The sequence below is a fragment of the Syngnathus floridae genome, chromosome 16 (genome assembly GCF_059516105.1).
Source record: "Syngnathus floridae isolate MCC-2025c chromosome 16, RoL_Sflo_1.0, whole genome shotgun sequence".
In the NCBI taxonomy this organism is placed as follows: domain Eukaryota; kingdom Metazoa; phylum Chordata; class Actinopteri; order Syngnathiformes; family Syngnathidae; genus Syngnathus; species Syngnathus floridae.
Genome location: NC_142428.1, coordinates 11,115,778 through 11,139,947, shown reverse-complemented (window position 1 = coordinate 11,139,947; position 24,170 = coordinate 11,115,778). Strand labels below are relative to the sequence as shown.

General features: G+C 48.9%; 1 protein-coding gene across 2 annotated transcripts in view; it reads left to right on the top strand.

Moving 5' to 3' along the window:
• Positions 1 to 22,862, top strand: part of arhgap5 (Rho GTPase activating protein 5) — a 43,612-nt gene extending 20,750 nt beyond the window's left edge. Inside the window, exons 2-9 of one of the 2 annotated variants that reach the window (XM_088400146.1) lie at positions 9,466 to 9,565; positions 9,671 to 10,017; positions 12,088 to 15,946; positions 16,889 to 17,042; positions 17,131 to 17,208; positions 17,515 to 17,646; positions 20,167 to 20,272; positions 20,375 to 22,862. In XM_088400146.1, the coding sequence (XP_088256272.1) occupies positions 12,218 to 15,946; positions 16,889 to 17,042; positions 17,131 to 17,208; positions 17,515 to 17,646; positions 20,167 to 20,272; positions 20,375 to 20,696 (4,521 nt within the window). In that variant the 5' untranslated portion in view covers positions 9,466 to 9,565; positions 9,671 to 10,017; positions 12,088 to 12,217 and the 3' untranslated portion in view covers positions 20,697 to 22,862. Of the gene's footprint in view, positions 1 to 9,465; positions 9,566 to 9,670; positions 10,018 to 12,087; positions 15,947 to 16,888; positions 17,043 to 17,130; positions 17,209 to 17,514; positions 17,647 to 20,166; positions 20,273 to 20,374 lie in introns of those variants that run through there. The other variant, XM_088400147.1, reaches the window with a different exon arrangement.
• Positions 22,863 to 24,170: the final 1,308 nt, after the last annotated feature.

Genomic DNA, 24,170 nt, shown 5'->3' with positions numbered 1-24,170 from the left:
GTTCCAAATTTCAAAAAAATTTGGCGCAATTGCTTTTTCTTTTAATTCCCACTCATTCTCTATGGGGATTCAAGATTTGCTCTAACTTCTACATCATTTAACCGTTTCAACCCGTTCCAACTTTCAACTGTTCATCTTTTGCCTACCTATTCCACAACCTCCCACTTACTAATAATTCCAAACTTTCAAATTTGAAATTCAACCAAATTCTCCAAAATTTAGTATTACACTTCTATTTTCCACATTTCTCAAGAAATTCAACTCATTTCAACATCATTCGGCATCATTCCCCAATAAGTGATTCAAAGTATTCGCCTTCACACGCAATTTCTCCAGAAATTGCATTTTCTAGTTATTATTATTGTGTGAAGGCGATGGCCTTCACACATATGTTATTCTACACCATTCTCTATTATTATTATTGTGTGAAGGCGATGGCCTTCACACATATGTTATTCTACACCATTCTCTATTATTATTATTATTATTATTATTATTATATTTTATTCTCCACACTTTTTTGTCCCGCTTCTTCTTCCACATAATTCATCCGATTCACTCCGTTCCACTTTTGACGTATTCCAAATATTCACGAGATGAGCGCTTCCATTTTTCTCGTTCCGAAAATTTTCCGATTTCGCAAAATTCGCGAATTTACGACAAATTTTTCCCCATTCATTCTCAATGGCAGATTCGACATTTCACATTTACGTCATTCCCCTTTTAAATTCACCTCATTCAGCACATTCAAACCACATTCGGAATGATTCTCGACATTCCCAAAATTCCCAAATTCAAAAATTTCACGTTTTCACGTTAAAAATTTCGACAAAATTTCACAAAATTTGGTTTTTCACCTCTAATTTCTACATTCTTTGACCGATTCAACCCATTCCAACTTTCAACTGTTCATCTTTTGCCTACCTATTCCACACCTTCCCACTTACCAAAATTTCCCAAAATTTTATTTTGAAATTCACACCAAATTCTACAAAATTTAGTTTTTTCACTCTAAATTCTACATTTTTCAACCGATTCAACCCATTCCAACTTTATTCACTTTGGTCACTTCATCCTTACCATATTCACCCCTTCACCCCCACTTCCACTATGCTTACACAATTCAACCCTTGACCCCCACTTCCAGTGTGGCGGCCATCTTGGATTGACCCTGAAGTGCTCCCAATGAACCTAGAATGAACCGGAAGTGCCCCAATTCGAACCGGAAGTGACCTTAGGTAAACAGGAAGTGACCTCAGGTAAACCGGAAGTGACCCCAAATCAAACCGGAAGTGACCCAAATCAAACCGGAAGTGACCCCAAATGAACCGGAAGTGACCCCAGGTAAACCGGAAGTGACCCAAAATCAAACCGGAAGTGACCTTTTTAAACCGGAAGTGACCTTTTTAAACCGGAAGTGACCCCAAATAAACCGGAAGTGACCTCAGCTAGACCGGAAGTGCCTCTTATCAAACCGGAAGTGACCCAAATAGACCGGAAGTGACCCAAATCAAACCGGAAGTGACCCCAAATGAACCGGAAGTGACCTCAAGTAAACCGGAAGTGACCCCAAATCAAACCGGAAGTGACCTTTTTAAACCGGAAGTGACCTTTTTAAACCGGAAGTGACCTCAGCTAGACCGGAAGTGCCTCTTATCAAACCGGAAGTGACCCAAATAGACCGGAAGTGACCCAAATCAAACCGGAAGTGACCTTATTTCAACATTAACTGCCCTAAATAGCTACATTAGGCGCTAACTTTTGCATTTATTGTCCGATTGAACCCGTTTCAACATTTTAACCCCAAAAGTGAACCCCCTGAAGCCGTTTTTTATCGTTTTGTTCCAAATTTCAAAAAATGTTGGCGCAATTGTTTTTTCTTTTAATTCCCACTCATTCTCTATGGGGATTCAAGATTTGCTCTAACTTCTACATTATTTAACCGTTTCAACCCGTTCCAACTTTCAACTGTTCATCTTTTGCCTACCTATTCCAAAATCTCCCACTTACCAAAAATTCCAAACTTTCAAATTTGAAATTCAACCAAATTCACTAAAATTTTGTATTACACTTCTATTTTCCACATTTCTCAAGAAATTCAACTAATTTCAACATCATTCGGCATCATTCCCCAAGAAGTGATTCAAAGTATTCGCCTTCACACGCAATTTCTCCAGAAATTGCATTTTCTAGTTATTATTATTATTATTATATTTTATTCTCCACACTTTTTTGTCCCGCTTCTTCTTCCACATAATTCATCCGATTCACTCCGTTCCACTTTTGACGTATTCCAAATATTCACGAGATGAGCGCTTCCATTTTTCTCGTTCCGAAAATTTTCCGATTTCGCAAAATTCGCGAATTTACGACAAATTTTTCCCCATTCATTCTCAATGGCAGATTCGACATTTCACATTTACGTCATTCCCCTTTTAAATTCACCTCATTCAGCACATTCAAACCACATTCGGAATGATTCTCGACATTCCCAAAATTCCCAAATTCAAAAATTTCACGTTTTCACGTTAAAAATTTCGACAAAATTTCACAAAATTTGGTTTTTCACCTCTAATTTCTACATTCTTTGACCGATTCAACCCATTCCAACTTTCAACTGTTCATCTTTTGCCTACCTATTCCACACCTTCCCACTTACCAAAATTTCCCAAAATTTTATTTTGAAATTCACACCAAATTCTACAAAATTTAGTTTTTTCACTCTAAATTCTACATTTTTCAACCGATTCAACCCATTCCAACTTTATTCACTTTGGTCACTTCATCCTTACCATATTCACCCCTTCACCCCCACTTCCACTATGCTTACACAATTCAACCCTTGACCCCCACTTCCAGTGTGGCGGCCATCTTGGATTGACCCTGAAGTGCTCCCAATGAACCTAGAATGAACCGGAAGTGCCCCAAATCGAACCGGAAGTGACCTTAGGTAAACAGGAAGTGACCTCAGGTAAACCGGAAGTGACCCCAAATCAAACCGGAAGTGAGCTTTTTAAACCGGAAGTGACCTTTTTAAACCGGAAGTGACCCCAAATAAACCGGAAGTGACCTCAGCTAGACCGGAAGTGCCTCTTATCAAGCCGGAAGTGACCCAAATAGACCGGAAGTGACCCAAATCAAACCGGAAGTGACCTTATTTCAACATTAACTGCCCTAAATAGCTACATTAGGCGCTAACTTTTGCATTTATTGTCCGATTGAACCCGTTTCAACATTTTAACCCCAAAAGTGAACCTCCTGAAGCCGTTTTTTATCGTTTTGTTCCAAATTTAAAAAAATGTTGGCGCAATTGTTTTTTTTTTTTAATTCCCACTCATTCTCTATGGGGATTCAAGATTTGCTCTAACTTCTACATTATTTAACCGTTTCAACCCGTTCAACTGTTCATCTTTTGCCTACCTATTCCACAACCTCCCACTTACCAAAAATTCCAAACTTTCAAATTTGAAATTCAACCAAATTCTCCTAAATTTTGTATTACACTTCTATTTTCCACATTTCTCAAGAAATTCAACTAATTTCAACATCATTCGGCATCATTCCCCAAGAAGTGATTCAAAGTATTCGCCTTCACACGCAATTTCTCCAGAAATTGCATTTTCTAGTTATTATTATATTTTATTCTCCACACTTTTTTGTCCCGCTTCTTCTTCCACATAATTCATCCGATTCACTCCGTTCCACTTTTGACGTATTCCAAATATTCACGAGATGAGCGCTTCCATTTTTCTCGTTCCGAAAATTTTCCGATTTCGCAAAATTCGCGAATTTACGACAAATTTTTCCCCATTCATTCTCAATGGCAGATTCGACATTTCACATTTACGTCATTCCCCTTTTAAATTCACCTCATTCAGCACATTCAAACCACATTCGGAATGATTCTCGACATTCCCAAAATTCCCAAATTCAAAAATTTCACGTTTTCACGTTAAAAATTCCGACAAAATTTCACGAAATTTCGTTTTTCACCTCTAATTTCTACATTTTTCGACCGATTCAACCCGTTCCAACTTCCAACTGTTCATCTTTTGCCTACCTATTCCACAACTTCCCACTTACAAAAAAATTCCAAATTTTCAAATTTGAAATTCAACCAAATTCTTCGTAATTTCGTTTTTCTACTCTAATTTCTACATTTTTCAACTGATTCAACCCATTCCAACTTTCAACTGTTCATCTTTTGCCTGCCTATTCCACAACTTCTCACCTACCAAAAATTCCAAAATTTCAAATTTGAAATTCAACCAAATTCTCCAAAATTTCGTTTTTCTACTCTAACTTCTACGTTTTTCAACCGATTCAACCCATTCCAACTTTCAACTGTTCATCTTTTGCCTACCTATTCCACACCTTCCCACTTACCAAAATTTCCAAATTTTCAATTTTGAAATTCAACCAAATTCTACAAAATTTGTTTTTTCTACTCTAATTTCTACATTTATCAACCGATTCAACCCATTCCAACTTTATTCACTTTGGTCACCTCATCCTTACCATATTCACCCCCTTCACCCCCACTTCCACTATGCTTACAAAATTCAACCCTTGACCCCCACTTCCAGTGTGGCGGCCATCTTGGATTGACCCTGAAGTGCTCCCAATGAACCTAGAATGAACCGGAAGTGCCCCAAATCGAACCGGAAGTGACCTTAGGTAAACAGGAAGTGACCTCAGGTAAACAGGAAGTGACCCCAAATCAAACCGGAAGTGACCTTTTTAAACCGGAAGTGACCCCCAAATAAACCGGAAGTGACCTCAGCTAGACCGGAAGTGCCTCTTATCAAGCCGGAAGTGACCCAAATAGACCGGAAGTGACCCAAATCAAACCGGAAGTGACCTTATTTCAACATTAACTGCCCTAAATAGCTACATTAGGCGCTAACTTTTGCATTTATTGTCCGATTGAACCCGTTTCAACATTTTAACCCCAAAAGTGAACCTCCTGAAGCCGTTTTTTATTGTTTTGTTCCAAATTTCAAAAAATTTTGGCGCAATTGTTTTTTCTTTTAATTCCCACTCATTCTCTATGGGGATTCAAGATTTGCTCTAACTTCTACATTATTTAACCGTTTCAACCCGTTCCAACTTTCAACTGTTCATCTTTTGCCTACCTATTCCACAATCTCCCACTTACCAAAAATTCCAAACTTTCAAATTTGAAATTCAACCAAATTCACCAAAATTCTGTAGTACACTTCTATTTTCCACATTTCTCAAGAAATTCAACTAATTTCAACATCATTCGGCATCATTCCCCAAGAAGTGATTCAAAGTATTCGCCTTCACACGCAATTTCTCCAGAAATTGCATTTTCTAGTTATTCTATTTTATTCTCCACACTTTTTTGTCCCGCTTCTTCTTCCACATAATTCATCCGATTCACTCCATTCCACTTTTGACGTATTCCAAATATTCACGAGATGAGTGCTTCCATTTTTCTTGTTCCGAAAACTTTCCGATTTCACAAAATTCGCAAATTTACGACAAATTTTTCCCCATTTAATCTTAATGGCAGACTCGACATTTCACATTTACGTCATTCCACTTTTAAATTCACATCATTCAGCACATTCAGACCGCATTCGGAATGATTCTCGACATTCCCAAAATTGCCAAATTCAAAACTTTCACGTTTTCACGTTTAAAATTTCGACAAAATTTCACGAAATTTCGTTTTTCACCTCTAATTTCTACATTTTTCAACCGGTTCAACCCATTCCAACTTTCAAATGTTCATCTTTTGCCTACCTATTCCACAACTTCCCACTTACCAAAATTTTTAAATTTTAAATTCAACCAAATTCTACAACATTTTGTTTTTCTACTCTAATTTCTTTATTGTTCAACTGATTCAACCCATTTCAATTTTCAACTGTTCATCTTCTGCCTACCCATTCCACAACTTCCCACTTACCAAAAATTCCAAATTTGAAATTCTACCAAATTCTCCAAAATTTCGTTTTTCTACTCTAATTTCTACACTTTTCAACCGATTCAACCCATTCCAACTTTGAACTGTTCATCTTTTTTCTACCAATTACACAACTTCCCACTAAACAAAAATTCCAAATTTGAAATTCAACCAAATTCTCCAAAATTTCGTTTTTCTACTCTAATTTCTACATTTTTCAACCGATTCAACCCATTCCAACTTCCAACTGTTCATCTCTTGCCTACCTATTCTACAACTTCCCACTTACCAAAAATTCCAAATTTGAAATTCAACCAAATTCTCCAAAATTTCGTTTTTCTACTCTCATTTCTACATTTCTCTACCGATTCAACCCATTCCAACTTTCAAGTATTCATCTTTTTTCTACCTCTTACACAACTTCCCACTTACCAAAAATTCCAAATTTGAAATTTAACCAAACTTTCCAAAATTTCGTTTTTCTACTCTAATTTCTACATTGTTCAACCGATTCAACCCATTCCAACTTTCAACTCTTCATCTTTTGCCTACCTATTCCACAACTTCCCACTTACCAAAAATTCTAAATTTGAAATTCAACGAAATTTTCAAACATTTTGTCTCTCTACTCTAATTTCTACACTGTTCAACCGATTCAACCCATTCCAACTTTCAACTCTTCATCTTTTGCCTACCTATTCCACAACTTCCCATTTACCAAAAATTCCAAATTTGAAATTCAACCAAATTCTCCCCCAAAAAAATTTCTACTCTCATTTCTACATTTCTCTACTGATTCAACCCATTCCAACTTTCAAGTATTCATCTTTTGCCTACCTGTTGGGTCTAAATACGATTAGACATTAAATCACTCGCTGGAATGAAGAGGAGAAGACAACCAGAACAGGTTTACTCGCGAGGAGAACGATAGAGAAAGCAATCTCAGTTACAACCTCCATCAGTTCTGAGTCCTTACTCCACGTGCCCCTCTTTTTAATGTTATGGTTGCCCTGGTTACAGAGGCGTTGCTACACTAAAGGGAGGGGCAATTGTGTCTGTAGCAACGCTGATTAGCAAAAGAATGTAGTGTGGTGTGAATTAGCACTTCGCTGTTGGCTCGTGACCCCCGCAGAGGCCATCCCCAGCCGTCTTCCCTCACAGTTGGCTGACTCGTCCTCGACTGTGGTCAAATACCTTGAAGCACGTTGATTGCCGCTTTGCTGTGGAACAAATGCAACTAGACCTTTGCTAACTTTATCTACTTGGTAAATTAACACATAATAATAATAAGTAACTTGTCCTAAACACTTCAACACACATTAAGCAAACGTGAGGTAACCGGTATGCAGTTCCTTAAACAAACATTGAGTAAATATGGGATAACTTTTATGCAACTACTTCTAACTGTATGTAACCTTTAACAAAGAAAAACAGGTCTGATAAACTACAAGCTATGAACCAAACCTACCGCTAAATGAAAAGGAATGAAGTTCCTGTGAATCAAACAAAGAACATGTCACCTATGCAAATAAGCCCTGCTCATTGTTAGTGAAGGCCTCTTACGGGAACGAAAACAGACAGACAACATAAGGACAGGAAGGATACAAATGGCTGACAGGGATCAAAAGACATCCCTATCACTAAAAAGGAAGAACCTAGATAAAAGGAAAGATAAACTCGTAAAGGCGAGGCCTCCAGGTCTGGCAGGCCAAAGCTTCACTTAAAATTATTCCAACACTACCTATTGCACAACTTTCCCTTACAAAAAATTCAAAATTTTCAAATTTAAAATTCAACCAAATTCTCCAAAGATTTCTACATTTTTCAACCGATTCAACCCATTCCAACTTTCAACTCTTCATCTTTTTCCTATCTATTCCCCAAATTCCCACTTACCATAAATTCCACATTTTCAGATTTGAAATTCAACCAAATTCTCCAAAATTCCGAAATTCCACCAAATTCTCCAAAATTCCGTTTTTCACCTCTGTTTTCTACATTTCTCAAGTACCGTATTTGCCGGTGTATTGGTCGACCTTTTTCGATCCAAAATCGACCGAAAAAAATCGACCTCGACTTATACACCGAGTCATAAAATTTAACTTCGTATTCATCGCTTCAAATGTGATGGTAACCAAGGCCGTTTCTCATGCATCTCATTGTGCGTTGCACTTAGAAAATTTGAACCGGGCGGCGTGCGCGAGTGCGCGGCCCGCTGGAAGTCGAATGAGGCGCCGGGAGCACCTCCGCGGTGCTTATAAACAGCCGATCCGCTCGGCGGGGGCTATTTTCGGCCACTTGGCTCGTGCGCACGGCCTCCCGGATGTGCCGGGCGGGTGCGCGAGCTCGCCGGCCGCTGGAAGTCGAATGAGACGCCGCGAGCACCTCCGCGGTGCTTATAAACAGCCGATCCGCTCGGCGGGGGCTATTTTCGGCCACTTGGCTCGTGCGCACGGCCTCCCGGATGTGCCGGGCGGGTGCGCGAGCTCGCCGGCCGCTGGAAGTCGAATGAGACGCCGCGAGCACCTCCGCGGTGCTTATAAACAGCCGATCCGCTCGGCGGGGGCTATTTTCGGCCACTTGGCTCGTGCGCACGGCCTCCCGGATGTGCCGGGCGGGTGCGCGAGCTCGCCGGCCGCTGGAAGTCGAATGAGGCGCCGCGAGCACCTCCGCGGTGCTTATAAACAGCCGATCCGCTCGGCGGGGGCTATTTTCGGCCACTTGGCTCGTGCGCACGGCCTCCCGGATGTGCCGGGCGGGTGCGCGAGCTCGCCGGCCGCTGGAAGTCGAATGAGCCGCCGCGACCACCTCCGCGGTGCTTATAAACAGCCGATCCGCTCGGCGGGGGCTATTTTCGGCCACTTGGCTCGTGCGCACGGCCTCCCGGATGTGCCGGGCGGGTGCGCGAGCTCGCCGGCCGCTGGAAGTCCAATGAGGCGCCGCGATCTCCTCCGCGGTGCTTATAAAGTGCCGATCCGCTCGGCTTGGAGCTATTTCCGGCCTCCCGTTGGTGCCGGGCGGCGTGCGCGAGCTCGCCGGCCGCGATCTCCTCCGCGGTGCTTAGAAACAGCCGTATGCGCACGGCCTCCCGGAATTTGAACACATTTCGTCAATAAATTTCGCATATTGAATTTTGAAGTTTAATATAATGCAACAATTGAGCTTGACTTATACAAAGGATATATCATAAAATCGTAAATTTCCGTCGAATTTTAGGGGGTCGACTTATACACCGAGTCGACCTGTACACCGGCAAATACGGTAATTCAACTCGTTTTAACATCATTCGCCAGCATTCCCCAAGAAGTTATTCATAGTCTTCGCCTTCACACGCAATTTCTCCAGGAATTGCATTTTCTAGTTTATCTAGAAAATTGTATATATATGTACCTCTGCATGACATTGTATCCCTCGTTGACATTAAATGAATAAAATAAAATAGAGACCAATTTACTGCAAAGAAAACCTTTATTAACCATTTTTTGACTCTCTCTGCCTTTTTTTTTTCATTCCTGCTGATTTCTCCACAGTGTCTCATCTCCTGATCTGTGTTGTGTGTGCACACCTCAGTGGGGGATTTGGAGATCCCCCTGCTCAAGGATAAGTGGAGCTCCGCCACTGGTAGAGAGGGTAAGTTGGAGAAAGAGGATGAGAGAGCGCGCGAGAGAGAGAGCAAGAGAAAGCGAGATAAAGCGAGAGTGAGAGTGAGAGAGATTCGCCGTAACTGTTGTGCAGAGGTCCCGTTGACGTCTCGTCTCGCACATCCCCCGTATGGCCTGTGGGAGGCCCAGTCGACGTTTAGTCGGACGCAGCAGCATCCACAGCAGTTCAGGCAGAGCGAGTGAGCCAGCGATCGAGCGCCACCCCCGACGCCCGTCACTGCCCCCGGGTGGAGCGGACGCGAGGACAGCGCCGGACGTGGAATGAGTGGCTCGAGTGGCTCAAGGACGCGTTTTTTTGGTTTGTTTGTTTGTTTTTAATTTTCTGCGGATTTGTCCTCCCCTCTTTTGTGCTTTGCAAGGTGGAGACGACGTTTTTTCGACGAGGAATTGGAGCGACCATGTTGTTGTTCTTCCTACTAGGTGGGTACGGAACGACGGGAATGTCTCCTGGCTGGGATTCATAAAGCTCGGGTCGCCGGGCTGTCCGGGCCGCGCCGAGCCGAGCCGAGTTCCACTGACGAGCCGAGCCGAGCAGCTCGAAGTCGATCGCGCGTCGTCGTCGGGCTGCTGGAAGCAGCGGCGAAACGAGCCCCGGGACGACGAGCTCGCTTCCTGGGCGCCAGCTAAGCTAACGAGACGAGCAGCTAGCGCCTTGCTAATGTTAGCCGGTCGCCATCGCTTGGAAAGGTGCCCACTGCCAGCCCGTGGTTTGTCTTCGCACCGTAAGAAGAGACTTTGGGAGCAGGATCGTGGTTTTTTGTTTTGTTTTGTTTGTTTGTCTGTTTGATTGTCGGCTGCTTGAAGGCTGCCCCGACGAGTGCTTGAAAAAACAACCTAAGTAGGACATGATGGAAGCTCGTTCGCGGTGCTTTGACGCATTACCGGTGTCGCCCGAATTCAGCACCTCCTCGAATTGTCCCCGCCGCATAGCGTTTAATGCCATTTGGACCAAAACTTGTGGCGGTGCCGAAACATTTGGCCATTTTGCGCATTGAAAACTTTTTGCCATTTTGCACATTGACGACCTCACGCTGAGATCGTTCTCCTTGGTTGCCTTTGATGCTTTTGGGGCTATTTGTAGCCACCGACCCTCGAGTGGTGTCACCGGTACCAACAGCACTGTAACTGTGAGGGCTGCCGCATTCCTGGGAAGCAGGAAGTCAGAGTTTTGCCCTTTCCGAGTTGGTCTTGAACTTGTGAAGTGCGATAACGTGTCTGGCATCTTCTCATCACTTTGAATTGAGGTGTCCAAGTTAGGGACTAAAAGTAGGAAAGTGGGCTCTCAAAATAACAAATAACTTTGCTGATAGATTGGTCAATTCATAGTTAATGCACAGAGACATATTTCGGCTTTGCAACTACGTAAGTGTTACCCACAAAAGGGGCACTGGAGCCCAGCGCAGTTGCAGTTTGAAGGCAAGTTGGGTTCGGGCTGCAAGCAGCGGCGACTAGTGTGATGACTGCGGCCGTTGACAAATGTGTCCAGGAAACACAGACGTGTAGATGATGCACTCAACTAAAGCACCTCCCCACAGCCAACAAGTGGCGGCAAGTTCGCCGGCATTCTTTTTCCTCTTAGCCCAAGAACAAAGCGGCTTCCATTTCTCGAAAAATAAGGCTGGCAGTCGGCACATGGCCTCCCTCGCCAAAGCAGATCCTCGGCCAGTGCAGGAACGTCATGCCGTCCGTCCGTGCTTTTTTTTGAAGGAACTGCTCTGCGGGGAATTTAATTAGCGACATGTTTGTAGGCGGTGAGCTCGGGAGGAACAAAGCAAAAAGTTGTCTTCGTTGGCCAAACATGGGAGCGGGACCCGATGGAGGACTTGCCCGCTGTCCTCAGCAGCCGATCGCAACCGCTCATCAAAACGAGGACGCACCCTCCATTGTTTGGAGGAAAAGAGTTGAATTTGGGATTGCATCGGCGACGCTCCTCTCCGGTGCGCTAATCATCAAATTTTTTATCTTCAATCAGACGCTGGCTTGACATGAGCCGATTTCTTGGTTTGAATTAATTTCTAGGACAGCGGTGGTCAAAGGGCTGCGCTGGCCTGCCATTTTTCTCTGCCTCTCCACAAATGGCGGTGAACCTCTATTTTTTTGCCACCCGGGTGGGGGGGTGCTTTTGACTTTTTTTTTTACCATGGTTAGAAAAATGACTCGCGTTGTAATGAATGTGCAATTGATCCCAATAGGCCATATGATGCTTCGGTAGCTGTGATGTCTTTTTTTCTAACTTCTGCACTGTCCGACGTTTACCGATGGACACACTGGGGCAGTGTTGGGCTACCCAAAGCTGTCCCCTACTGACGCCGGCCCAGTACGGTATACAAAAAAGAAAAAACATGCCAGTTTGGAGATGCTAAAAGGGTCGCAGAGGTTTTGCGGCTCTAGCTCGGCTGCAATTGAGCTTGGTGCGATCCGAAGGGCACCGGTGATTGAGTGGCTGATTGTTTGCGTTGAGCTAGCTCTAATGCTCAAATTGTCTTGCAGGCAGGTGATAGGAGGGGAAGCACGCCAGAGGACAGGAAAGGCGGGCGGGAGCGGCCGCTCGTCCAAAGCCCCGCACGAATGATATCCTGAGCTCAGCTCTGAGCTGGCGGTGCGCCAGTCGGCGACTAAGATGGCCAAAAACAAGGAGGCGCGGCCCCCAAGCTTTGCCGTCAGCGTGGTGGGCCTCTCTGGGACGGAGAAGGACAAGGGCAACTGTGGCGTGGGCAAGTCGTGCCTCTGCAACAGGTATGTGCGGCCAGATGCCGACGACTACTACTCGGAGCACACGTCGGTGCTGAGCACCATCGACTTTGGGGGCCGCGTGGTCAACAATGACCACTTTCTGTACTGGGGTGAGGTGGTCCACCGAGGGGAGGAGGGGCCAGACTGCAAAGTGCAAGTAGTGGAGCAGACGGAGTTCATCGATGACCAGACCTTCCAGGCGCACCGCAGCACCAACATGCAGCAGTATGGCAAACGGGCGGCGGCCACCAAGCTCCAGTCGGCTGAGAAGCTCATGTACATCTGTACCGACCAGCTGGGCCTGGAGCAGGACTTTGAGCAGAAGCAGATGACGGACGGCAAGCTGAGCGTGGACGGCTTTGTGCTGTGCGTGGACGTCAGCAAGGGCTGCAACCGCAAGTTTGACGACCAACTCAAGTTTGTCAGTGGGCTCTACTCGCAAATGACCAAGTCCAAGAAGCCCGTGGTGGTGGCCGCCACCAAATGCGACGAGCTGGTTGAGCAGCACCTGCGGGAGCTTCAGGCCTTTGCGGCAAGCAAGAAGAACTTGGTTCTGGTGGAGACGTCGGCTCGCGCCAACGTCAACGTGGAGCTCTGCTTCAACACACTGCTCCAGCAGCTGGACAGAAGCCGGGCCAAGCCCAAAGCCGTGCCCTATGCCGAGGCCCACAAGGTGCAGCGGCAGCTGGTCGCCGCCGTGACTGACCGGTTCGAGAAGCTGGTGGTGCAGACGGTCAGAGATTACCACAGCACCTGGAAAGGTGCGCTGAGCGGCGGCCTGAGGGGCCACCCCGACTTTGAGGACTTTATCGCCCTGGAGGGCTCCAAGAAGGCCCGCAACGCCTTCACCAAGCACATTGCGCAACTCAAGCGGGAGCACGTGGAGCGGCGGCGCGAGGAGTACCTGGCCACCCTGCCCAAGACGCTGAGCCACCTCCTGGGCCGGTTGGACGAGGTGGAGCACCTGACATGGGGCGAGGCGCAGAGCCTCATACGCCAGCGCCCCGACTTCCAGTGCTGGTTCGTGGCGCTGGAGCAGACGCCCTGGGACGAGTCGGACCACGTGAACCACAGCGACCGGCGTATCCCCTTTGACCTTCTGGCTATGCCTGACGCCGAGAGAATCTACCGCAACCACGTGCGGCTCCTGCTGTCGGAAAAGAGGAGGGCGGACATGAAGGAGAGGTTCAAGAAAACGCTGGAGCAGCTCCACTTGGTCGGCGCCGGACAGCCTTGGGAGGAGGTGGCGTGCTTGCTCGCCGAGGACGAAGCCTACAAGTTCATCGCCGAGTCGGACAGGAGGGACGTCTACGGTCGCCACCAGCAGGAAATAGTGGAGCGGGCCAAAGAGGACTTTCAGGAAATGCTTTTCGAGCACGCCGAGCTCTTCTACGACTTGGACTTAAACGCCACGCCCAGCTGCGACAAGATGAGCCAAATCCACAGCGTCCTCAGCGAGGAGCCCCGGTACCGGGCGCTACAAAAACTGGCCCCGGACCGAGAGTCTCTCCTGCTCAAGCACATCGGCTTCGTGTACCACCCCACCAAGGAGACGTGCCTGAGTGGCCCCAACTGCGTGGACCTGAAAGTGGAGCAGGTTCTGGCCAACCGGCTGCTCCAGCAGCAGGAGCGCGCCCGCTCCGACCTCTATCGCAACGGCACCGACGTGGACAAAATCAACCTCTGCCTCCTGGGAAAGGAGGGCCTGGCACAGGAGCTGGCCAACGAGATTCGAGCTCAGTCCACCGACGACGAGTACGCCCTGGACGGCAAGCTCTACGAGCTGGAGCTTCTCGCTGTCGATGTCAACTCCACCTTGCTCTTCAGCCACACCTGGGTGTCCAGCTTCAAGCCGCACGGCTGCTTCTGCGTCTTCAACTCCATGGAGTCCCTCAATTGCGTGGGTGACTGCGTGGGCAGGATCCGAGCCGAAATGGCCCAGAGCAGGAGAGACAAGTGCGCCGCTCCCCTCCCCTTCATCCTTATGATGGCCAATCCCAGGGATGGCGGCGCCTGCAAGAACGTGCCCATCCTTCGGCACCAGGGCCAGCAGCTGGCCAACAAGCTCCAGTGCACCTTTGTGGACATCCCCTCAGGCACTTTTGCACGCAAGTTCACTGAGTCCCAGGTCAAGCAGGGCCTGCGTGGCGTGCTGGACGGGCTCAAGCGCCACTCTGACCTCCTGGCGCCGCCACCGCTGGCGCCGCTGCTACCCTCCTCCGTCAAAGACGCGGCGTCCGAGGCCCACTTGCGGGTGGTCATGTGCGCCATGTGCTGGGACCCTTTCAGCGTTGACCTCATTCTCTCCCCTTTTCTGGAGTCGCGCTGTTGCAGCGCCGGGCAGCCCGGCCGGGCCAACACGCTGCTATTGGACAAGATTATCGGCGAGAGCCGGCGCAGGATCCAAGTCACCGTGCTCTCCTACCACTCCGCCATCGGTGTCCGCAAGGACGAGCTAGTACACGGCTACATCCTGGTCTACTCGGCCAAGCGCAAGGCCTCCATGGCCACGCTGCGGGCCTTCTTGGCAGAGGTCCAGGACGTGATCCCGGTCCAGATGGTGGCCGTCACCGACAGCCAGGCCGACTTCTTTGAAAATGATGACATCAAGGAGCTGATGACGGAAGGCGAGCACATCGCCACAGAGATCGCCGCCAAGTTCACGGCACTCTACTCGCTGTCGCAGTACCATCGGCAGACGGAGGTCTTTACGCCTTTCTTCAACCAAGTGCTGGAGAAGAAGGCCCACATCGAGAACGCTTTCATGCCAGATGGATCATCACGTGAGCGCGCCGCCGAGCTTTTCCCCAGCTCGCCGCTCAGCCGCTCGCCGGCTTATGACTCATACTACCCAGAGTCGGACGATGACAACGAAGCCCCGCCACCATACAGTCCGATTGGCGACGACGTCCAGCTTCTTCCCGCGCTCAGCGAGCGCAGCGCCAAATACCGCCACGTGGACCCAGAGGGCAACGAGTACCCGCTCCATGGTGCGCCAGCCAGCGAGCACGAACGCAACCTCAAAGTGCCGCCACCCGTTCGGCCCAAGCCGGCTCTCCCCAAGCCCAGCGTGAAAAAGTTGGACCCCAACCTGCTGAAAACCATCGAAGCCGGAATGCGAAGCAACCGGCGGATGCCGCGTGCGCCCACCTCCATGCACCCCAACGACGCCGAGGCCTCGGACGACTACGCTGAGCCCGCCGACGCCCCGACGCCCAGGACCTTCGGGCCGGACGATATTTACGTGGAGCCGGATGACGCGCGCGGCCGCCCCGCCAAGCTCCGCGACTCAGAGGACGAAAACGGCTACGAGCGCAAGTCCCGGCCGGGACGGCGGCCCTCCAAGTACAAACACCGCTCAAAAATCCTCTTCAGCAAGACCAAGGCCTACCAGAGACGCTTTCACTCGGACAGCGACGGCGAGGAGGCAGGCCACGCCACGCAGAGGAAAAAGAAGGGGCGGGCCCATCGTGGCAGCGAGGAGGACCCTCTGCTGTCTCCTGCCGACCCTTGGAAGGGCGGCATCGACAACCCCGCCGTCACCTCTGACCCTGAACAGGAAGACAAGAAGATGAAGAAGAAGAAGACTCACAAGATGCCAAAGGAAGCCAAGAAGGTGAGTCAGAGCCGGCCTTCTCTGCCAAGCTTTTTCGTCTGGCTTTTGTGCCGTCCGTGCCGAGAGCGGGAAATGCAAAACAACTTTTTGCGAGGTACCCGCGATGTTGATGTGAGGTGCGTAATAGGGAAACGCAATGCTTCATGAAAGCAAGCCCCCAAAAATCACACAAATTCATCAATTTGATGACCACAAAATTATCTTCTCGCTCGTCTCACCATTTTAAAAACAAATAACAAGAAACGCTTAGTTGCGTCATGCGGTTCTGTACAATGGGTGAGAACTGATCTGGAGCCAGCGGCAGTGGACGTGCCGCGCCGTTGGGACCCAAGCCTTGAGTAGCGTGCAAATCGCTGGACAAATTCCGCCCCTGGCGCTTGACGGCCACCTTCAATGAGCGCCATTGTGAATAGTGTCAAGTGCATTGCCAATTGTGCCGTGGGAGTTGATGCGCTCGTATGGCAGCAGCAAACTCGCGTCACAATAAGTGTCCTTTTTTTTTTTTTTTTTTTGTAGACCTTGCGTTCTTCAAACCGACCACGTTGCCTTTCCAACGGCCCACTAGCCGGTTAGCGTGTTGCAAGAGATAAAGCGGTGAAGACAAGCGCTGGCCCCAAATATCGGCGCGGAAATTAAACGTGGCCTTGTGATTGAAGAAGAAATGCTGTCGACGTTTTTTGAATGAGCGTTCCTTCACCCGAAAGAGCGAGCTTTTGAGCATTTGGCGGCCCATGCCAGGTCATTTGGGCCGCTCTCTCTCTTCCCATTGGGTGGCGCAGTCAGTAAAAGCAAACGTGCGCTTGTCAGCATTGTTCTGCTCTTCATCCTGTGGTTCCAAGGCGGCAAGTGCATTTCTTGAGCTCCAAATGGGTCCGCGGGGTTTTCGGGGACAGCCAATCGGATTGTGGTGTGGTGTCAGCTTTTGGTCATGCTGTTGTCCAGGCCAAGTCGTCCAAGGTGCCCAAGCCGTTGTACCCCCCCACGCGACGAACGTGGGAGAGCAACTACTTTGGCGTCCCACTGCACAACCTGGTCAGCCCAGAGCGGCCCATCCCGCTCTTCATTGAGAAGTGTGTCGACTACATTGAGCGCACAGGTGAGCCAGAGCCCGCTTGAGGCCGCCTTCCTTTCTTCACATGACCGCCCGCCTTGGCTTGATGTTGAATGCGTGCGTGTGTTGGCAGGTTTGACCACGGAAGGCTTGTACCGCGTGAGCGGCAACAAGACGGACCAAGACAACATCCAGAAGCAGTTTGACCAAGGTGATGTGCATGCGCCTGTCTTGTCACACACATTTGGACTCGTGCTGTGGCGTCATCTTTCTTTGGGGCGGCCCCTGACTCCCCCCCCCCCCCCCCCTTCTGCTCCGATTATTTGTCCCCAAAAGAGCCAACTTTGGCCATCGCTCTACATCTGGCTTTTCTGCTTCGCTTGGGTTCGTGTGTGAGCGATTCGAGTTAGACGGCGAGCTTGAGCCGAGGCCTGCATCCAAAGTCGGGCCCTTTGCCACCCGCGCATGTCGATGGTGGCGGCTGCGAGACGTTGACGGTGTGCCTTTGCGGGTGCAGATCCGAGCATGGACCTCCTGGAGCTGGACGTGGCCATCAATGCGGCGGCCGGCGCGCTCAAGGCCTTCTTCGCCGACCTGCCTGACCCGCTTATCCCGTACGCGCTGCATCCTGAACTGGTCCAGGCCGCAAGTAAGCAAGCACGCTCTTTGGCAGCCACTCAAGAGTCAGTCATATAAAGAACAGTCAACATAGTTATACAGAAATAAATTAGCAAAACCTAGACTGTAAAACCAGTACAGACTGGTGGCCCCCATGGAAGTGACATTGACAGCGTGACCCACTGCGTTATGGACTACATAAATTTCTGTGTGGAGACCACTGTGCCCTCCAAGTTGGTCCGGTGTTTTCCCAATAACAAACCCTGGGTGTCGTCCAAGATAAAGGCTCTGCTTAATGGGAAGAAGAGAGCCTTTGGCTCGGGGGATGTGGTGGAGCTGCGTAGAATCCAGAAGGAACTCCGGCTGAAGATCAGGCAAGGGAAGGAGAACTATGGGAGGAGGCTGGAGAAGCAGATGGAGCTTAACAACGCCAGGAACGTCTGGAGGGATCTGCAGTCCATCACGGGCCATGGTAAAGGGGCTGATCGGAAACCGGCTGATGGAGACAAGGACTGGGCGGATGAACTCAATATGTTCTTCAACAGATTTGATTCCGCCTCCCCCCCGCCCCTTCACCTCGCTCCGCACTTCATTCTGCCACCTTCGACACTCCAGCCCCCCAGCCAGCTCACCAACCCCCCGCTCATCCCCCCGGAGTCACTCTTCTGTCTCCACTCCATCACCCTGGTCTTCCGACATCCCCCTCTTCTTTACAGATCTTCAGGTGAGGAGTCACCTCAGAAAGATCAAGGCAGGGAAGGCCCCGGGCCGGATGGCATCTGGCCGAGACTGCTCAGGGACTGTGCGGACCAGCTAAGTGGTGTGGTCAGGTACCTGTTCAACCTGAGCCTGAACAAGGTCCCAGGACTGTGGAAGACCCCCTGCGTGGTCCCTGTACTGAAGGTGCCGCGCCCCAAGGAGCCTAACCACTTCAGGCCTATTGCCTTGACTTCCCACCTGATGAAGACTATGGAGAGGATCATCCTGGGTCACCTGCGTTCACTAGTGGGAGCACAGGTGGACCCTCTGCAGTTTGCTTACCGGCCTGGTGTTGGGGTGGACGATGCAGTGATTTATTTACTGCACAGAACACTGCTTCACCTGGAGGACAACAGGAGCACTGGGAGGATCATGTTCTTCGATTTCTCCAGCGCTTTTAACACCATCCAGCCGTCACTGCTTCGGGTGAAGATGGAGAAGGCGGGTGTGGCCGCAGTATGTGAGGTTACATCGCTGTGAGTCTGACGTGGTGCGCTGCAGCACTGGTGTCCCCCAGGGTGCGGTGCTCTCTCCTTTCCTTTTCACCCTGTTCACTTCAGACTTTACCCACAACACCGCTCACTGCCACATCCAGACGTTCTCCGACGACACGGCCATTGTTGGATATGTCTCTGAGGTGAATGAGCTGGAATATAGGTCGGTCATCAAGGACTTTTGTCAGCTGGTGTGAGCTCAACCAGCTTCAGCTGAAGACCAGCAAGACGAAGGAGTTGATTGTGAGCTTCGGGAGGACAGCACCCATCTTCACTCTGGTGAACATCCAGGTATCGGACATTGAGGTAGTGGAGAACTACAAATTCCTGTGTGTTCGCCTTAACAACAAACTGGACTGGACTGATCACACCCACGCCCTGTACAAAAAGGGCTAGAGTCGCCTCCACCTGCTGAGGAGACTAAGATCCTTCGGTGTGTGTGCAGGGCTTTCCTCCGGACCATCTATGACTCTGTGGTGGCCTCAGCTATCCTCTACGCTGTGGTCTGCTGGGGTGGGGGGAGTACTGACCGGGACAGGGGGAGACTGAATAAGATGGTCAGAAGAGCGAGCTCTGTCCTGGGTTGTACCCTGGACTCCTTGAGGTTGTGGGTGAGAGGAGGACGTTGATTAAGCTTAAATCCATCATGGACAACACCTCTCACCCCCTCCATGAGATTGTGCGGTCCCTGAGCAGCTCCTTTAGTGGTTTACACTCTCGGTGTAGGAAGGAACAGTTCCGCAGGTCCTTCATTCCCTCTGCTGTCAGACTTTACAACATGCATGCCACCTGATAAAATGAATGTGTTTCGTCTCTATTAGGAGCACTTGTGTTTGTCCTTGTCTATTTACCCTTTTTTGTAATTCTGACACTCGTATTATTCTTACACTCACATGCTCTGCTATGACAAGTGAATTTCCCCGCTCTGGAATGAATAAAGTTCTATCATATCATCACCATCATCACAATAAAATAACAAGTTAGAATAAATAAAAGAATATACAATTATACTATAATTATTTTATGCAAAAATTGATGGTCAGTGAGTTTTTGATGAATGGAAAATGCAATTTCGCATTTACATTTCAAATCATTCTTTGATCAATTCTAATTAATCTAATTAAAAGCAGGTGCAACAATTGTATTTCATGTTCAGTTTGGGCGCCTTTGACAAAATCGGCATTACAAATTGTTTACGCGCCGCCGAACGATTAGCCTCGAAACGTTCCGCCGCCGCTCTCAGCGGCTCCAGATGGGCCGCCGTGGCCTTTGAGTCTTTGACCTTGTGGTGTTTGCAGAGCTGACAGACTATGTGGAGCGCCTGCACGTCCTCAAGGAAATCGTCAGCAAGTTCCCCTCCGTCAACTATCACGTCTTCAAGTACATCATTACTCACCTCAACAGGTAAGACGCGCGCGCAAGGCTTCTCGGACAAGCAGGCATAGGGCACGCACGTGCGCACACACACACATAAACACACACTCACTCTGCCGTCTGTGTGTGCAGGGTGAGCCAGCACAGCAAGAGCACGCTAATGACAGCCGACAACTTGTCCATCTGCTTCTGGCCCACGCTCATGCGGCCTGACTTTGAGAACAAAGACACGCTCTCCAGCACCAAGCTCAACCAGGCCGTGGTGGAGGCCTTCATTGTGCAGAGCGATTTCTTCTTCCACGGTGGCGATCTAGTCCACGGCAGCAGCGGTGACGATGGCGGGCCGCCCCCGCCCTGCCGCGACATGGTGGAGGCCCTGCTGCCTCTGCAGCTGCCGCCCCCCCTGCAACCGCAGCAGATCCAGCGCGCACTGCCCCCGGAGCCCCTCGTCTGAGTGCCCTCGAAAAAATTGGTCATATGTGCTTTTCTGCCGCCAATTGAAAAACGGGCTGCAGGACTGACCTCACTGGCAGATGGGCCGATATCTTGTTAGTTTTTTTTTTTTTTTAAACAATCAGGGGGAGTCTCACCATGCTCCAGGGGGAACAATGCCCCCGCGGCCCCCCTCTACCACCGGCAGTGACCAACACCCACTCCCGTTCCCCCGAAAAAGGGTTGAAGTTGCCTGTGGATGGCAACAAGGCTTTTGCCGAAATTAGGCTCTTCAACTCACTTCAACATAGTTACTGGGCACCAAGATGCCACAAAACAATGCCAGGTTAGTTTTGCAGCAAAAAGCGGACTTTAAACCCTTTGGAAAAAAACATACAATCTATTAAATGGACGTGCAACTTTCAACGCCTGTAAAAAGAGTAACATTGAAATACAGTAGCGTATAGCAGGTCCAAGTGTTCAAAAGGAGGCGGAGCGTTCATTCTTCAAAAGGAAATTTCCCATAAAGTCAACACAAATGGTTCAGTTGTCAAAAGGTACACCCATCGACACGTTGCAAAAGTCTAACGTTAAATGCACGTTAGTACCCGAAGAAATGTATTCCCATGCATAACAAATGCATGCATGAATGCAGTCCTGTGGCCTGAGTTTCAATTCCCTTAACAATTTTTTTCCCTCAAAGGCAGAAATTGAGCTATGACAAATTGAGTCTTTTTTCTTACTGTGTTTTTTTGGTTTGCTGATGCAAAAGGTTGCAAAGGAACAGTTTGTACAAGGAGAACAATGACATGACTTCACTTTTTTATTTTTCAGTTTTTTTGGGGGGGAGGGGAGGGGCAACTATATGACTTATGTCCGCCCCCTCCCAAGGCTGAAAAGTCTTCCTCAAGGTCGTCACATTTCTGCACAAGAGCCTCAGCTCCATCGCACGCCGCTTTTCAATCGCTTTTTATTTTGATATCTGTCTGCTCTCATTTCTACCCTGTGTATGCGCGCGAGAACGCGCGTGGATTTAGGAGCGAAAATGTAACATTCATCGTGTGTTACATGTAGAGAAGGGACAAACTGACAAACTACTACAGGACACCGCATCCGCATGTTTGCTATTGAACGAAAACAAAGCAGGCAACCCATTCACGTTATCGTCAGTAATTCTGTTAAGAAGGGGAGGTTCTTGTTGCTGACAATGAACTATTTAGTTTCTTTTGCTTAAATGTATAGTTTTCCCCTAAATAGAGGAAATAAGTTTATAAAAGAATCACTATATAACATTCGCTTTGTTCAGCACAAACGCTGCTGATGGACTTCAGCAACGGAAGGGAAAGCCTGAAATTTCCTACTGTGTTTGCCCGCAGCACGCCCTCCGGCGGTGGGGTGTGATGCGGGGGTCGTGAAAACGGAACAAATGTCCCACGTTGGGGTGCTTGTAGACTTAGTTTTCGTTCATTTGGGCAGCAGGAAGCACTTTGTGCAAAGACGCAAGACATCACAGCAATGTTGGAATTTGGGAGCGAGCCAAACGGAAATATGAAAAGGTGGAGGGGGTGATGCAAGGCCGGCTGTTCTGACAACAAGCGGCACGCCCAAAGTGTTGTTGCGCACGAATGAGTGGCGATTGAATGTCAGCGAGCCAGTTCGTGTGATCAGATCAGAGTTGGAGTCCAAGCGTGCGAAAGTGGAGGAAAGGTGTGTGCGAGTGTTTGTCACTAGCTCGTCGCACGAGCGCACGTCCCACACCGCCTTGTTGATGGCATAGCCTGATGCTAACAAAGTGCTAGCACCGGAAACAAAATACTTGCACACTTTTTGGGGATTTGGTTTGGACTCACACTCAAATTAAGAGAGTGGAAAAATAAGCAAAGGGAAAATGTAGCAATTCATGCGGGAAAAAGTCGTGTTTTGGGGTTAGACTTTATTCCAAATAGCTGTTGACGCGTCTGGCGGGAGACGAGCGCGGCCCTTTTCTTCCGAAGGCGTTAAAGGGACAAAAACTTTGCCAACTGCATTGCGTTTGTAAATTTTTGCGACGTAGGCCAAGAAACTGAGCGTCTGCTACACCGAGAGAAAAATAAAAACACGTTTGCCTACTTACCACATGTGACAAGCTGCCGGAAACTCAAAAAAGTACATCCTGTTTCCAAATAAACTTTTTTTTCCCAGAAAACAATGATTGTTCCTCGTTGACGTCCAATTTGTTTTTGTTGCAGGGATGAGAATCTTTAGCGGATCCGCAGATTTCCGTGTTTTTGTCCGTCGGTAGTTTTCATTTTCGTGAATCGTTTAGATCCGTCGAGAAAATTGTTTTTGGGGGGGGGGGGGGGGGGTGATCGGGGATGAGTTCCTGCCCCAAGTGGAGGAGTTGGGGTCTTGTTCACGAGTGAGGGCAGGATGGAGCGCGAGATCGACAGGCGGATTGGTGCAGCGTCGGCAGTAATGCGGACTCTGTACCGGTCCGTCGTGGTTAAGAGAGAGCTGAGCCAAAAGGCAAAGCTCTCGATTTACCGGTTGATCTATGCTCCTACCCTCACCTAAGGTCACGAGCTATGGGTCGTGACCGAAAGAACGAGATCCAGGATACAAGCGACCGAAATGAGTTTCCTCCGCAGGGTGTCCGGGCTCTCCCTTAGAGATAAGATGAGAAGCTCGGTCATCCGGGAGAGACTCGGAGTAGAGCCGCTGCTCCTCCACGTTGAGAGGAGCCAGATGAGGTGGCTCGGGCATCTCATCAGGATGCCTCCTAGACGCCTCCCTGGGGAGGTGTTCCGGGCATGTCCTACCGGTAAGAGACCCCGGGGATGACCCAGGATGCGCTGGAGACTATGTCTCTCAGCTGGCCTGGGAACGCCTTGGGATCCCCCGGGATGAGCTGGATGAAGTGACTGGGGAGAGGGAAGTCTGGGAGTCCCTCCTAAAGCTGCTGCCCCCGCGACCCGACCCCGGATAAGCGGAAGAAGATGGATGGATGGATGGATGGATGGATGGATGGATGGATGGATGGATGGATGGATGGATGGATTCGCAGCAGTGTTGCGGCAACAGCCGCCTTATTTAAGACAGCATTTTGGCGCTACGTACGTTCGTCACATCATTTGCCTACTCATTTGCCTAATTAGCAAAGTTTTAGCCAGCATGGCGAAAGTTTTAGAGAAAAAAGACGATAATCGTGCAAGGAAAGAGACAAGTCGAACGAGATCAGGAACTGCTTCAGATGGGCATGGCTCGAGAGCAGCATCATCTTGCAACTCGGAACACAAAGACGCTCTTAAAGCAATGCGACAGTGAGCGCCCGACACGCTGCGGTTGCGCGATCGGACTAACTACCTGCGCACTGAGGTCCACTTAAATTTTGGAAAATACATCAGGGCTTTAAAAATATTTTCTAAATTTCAGCGACGGCTCTGTCACAACAATGCAACCAGTGCGGTGCAGTTGCGCGGTCGGCGACGACCTACGGTTGCGCGTTCGGCGGTGCGCT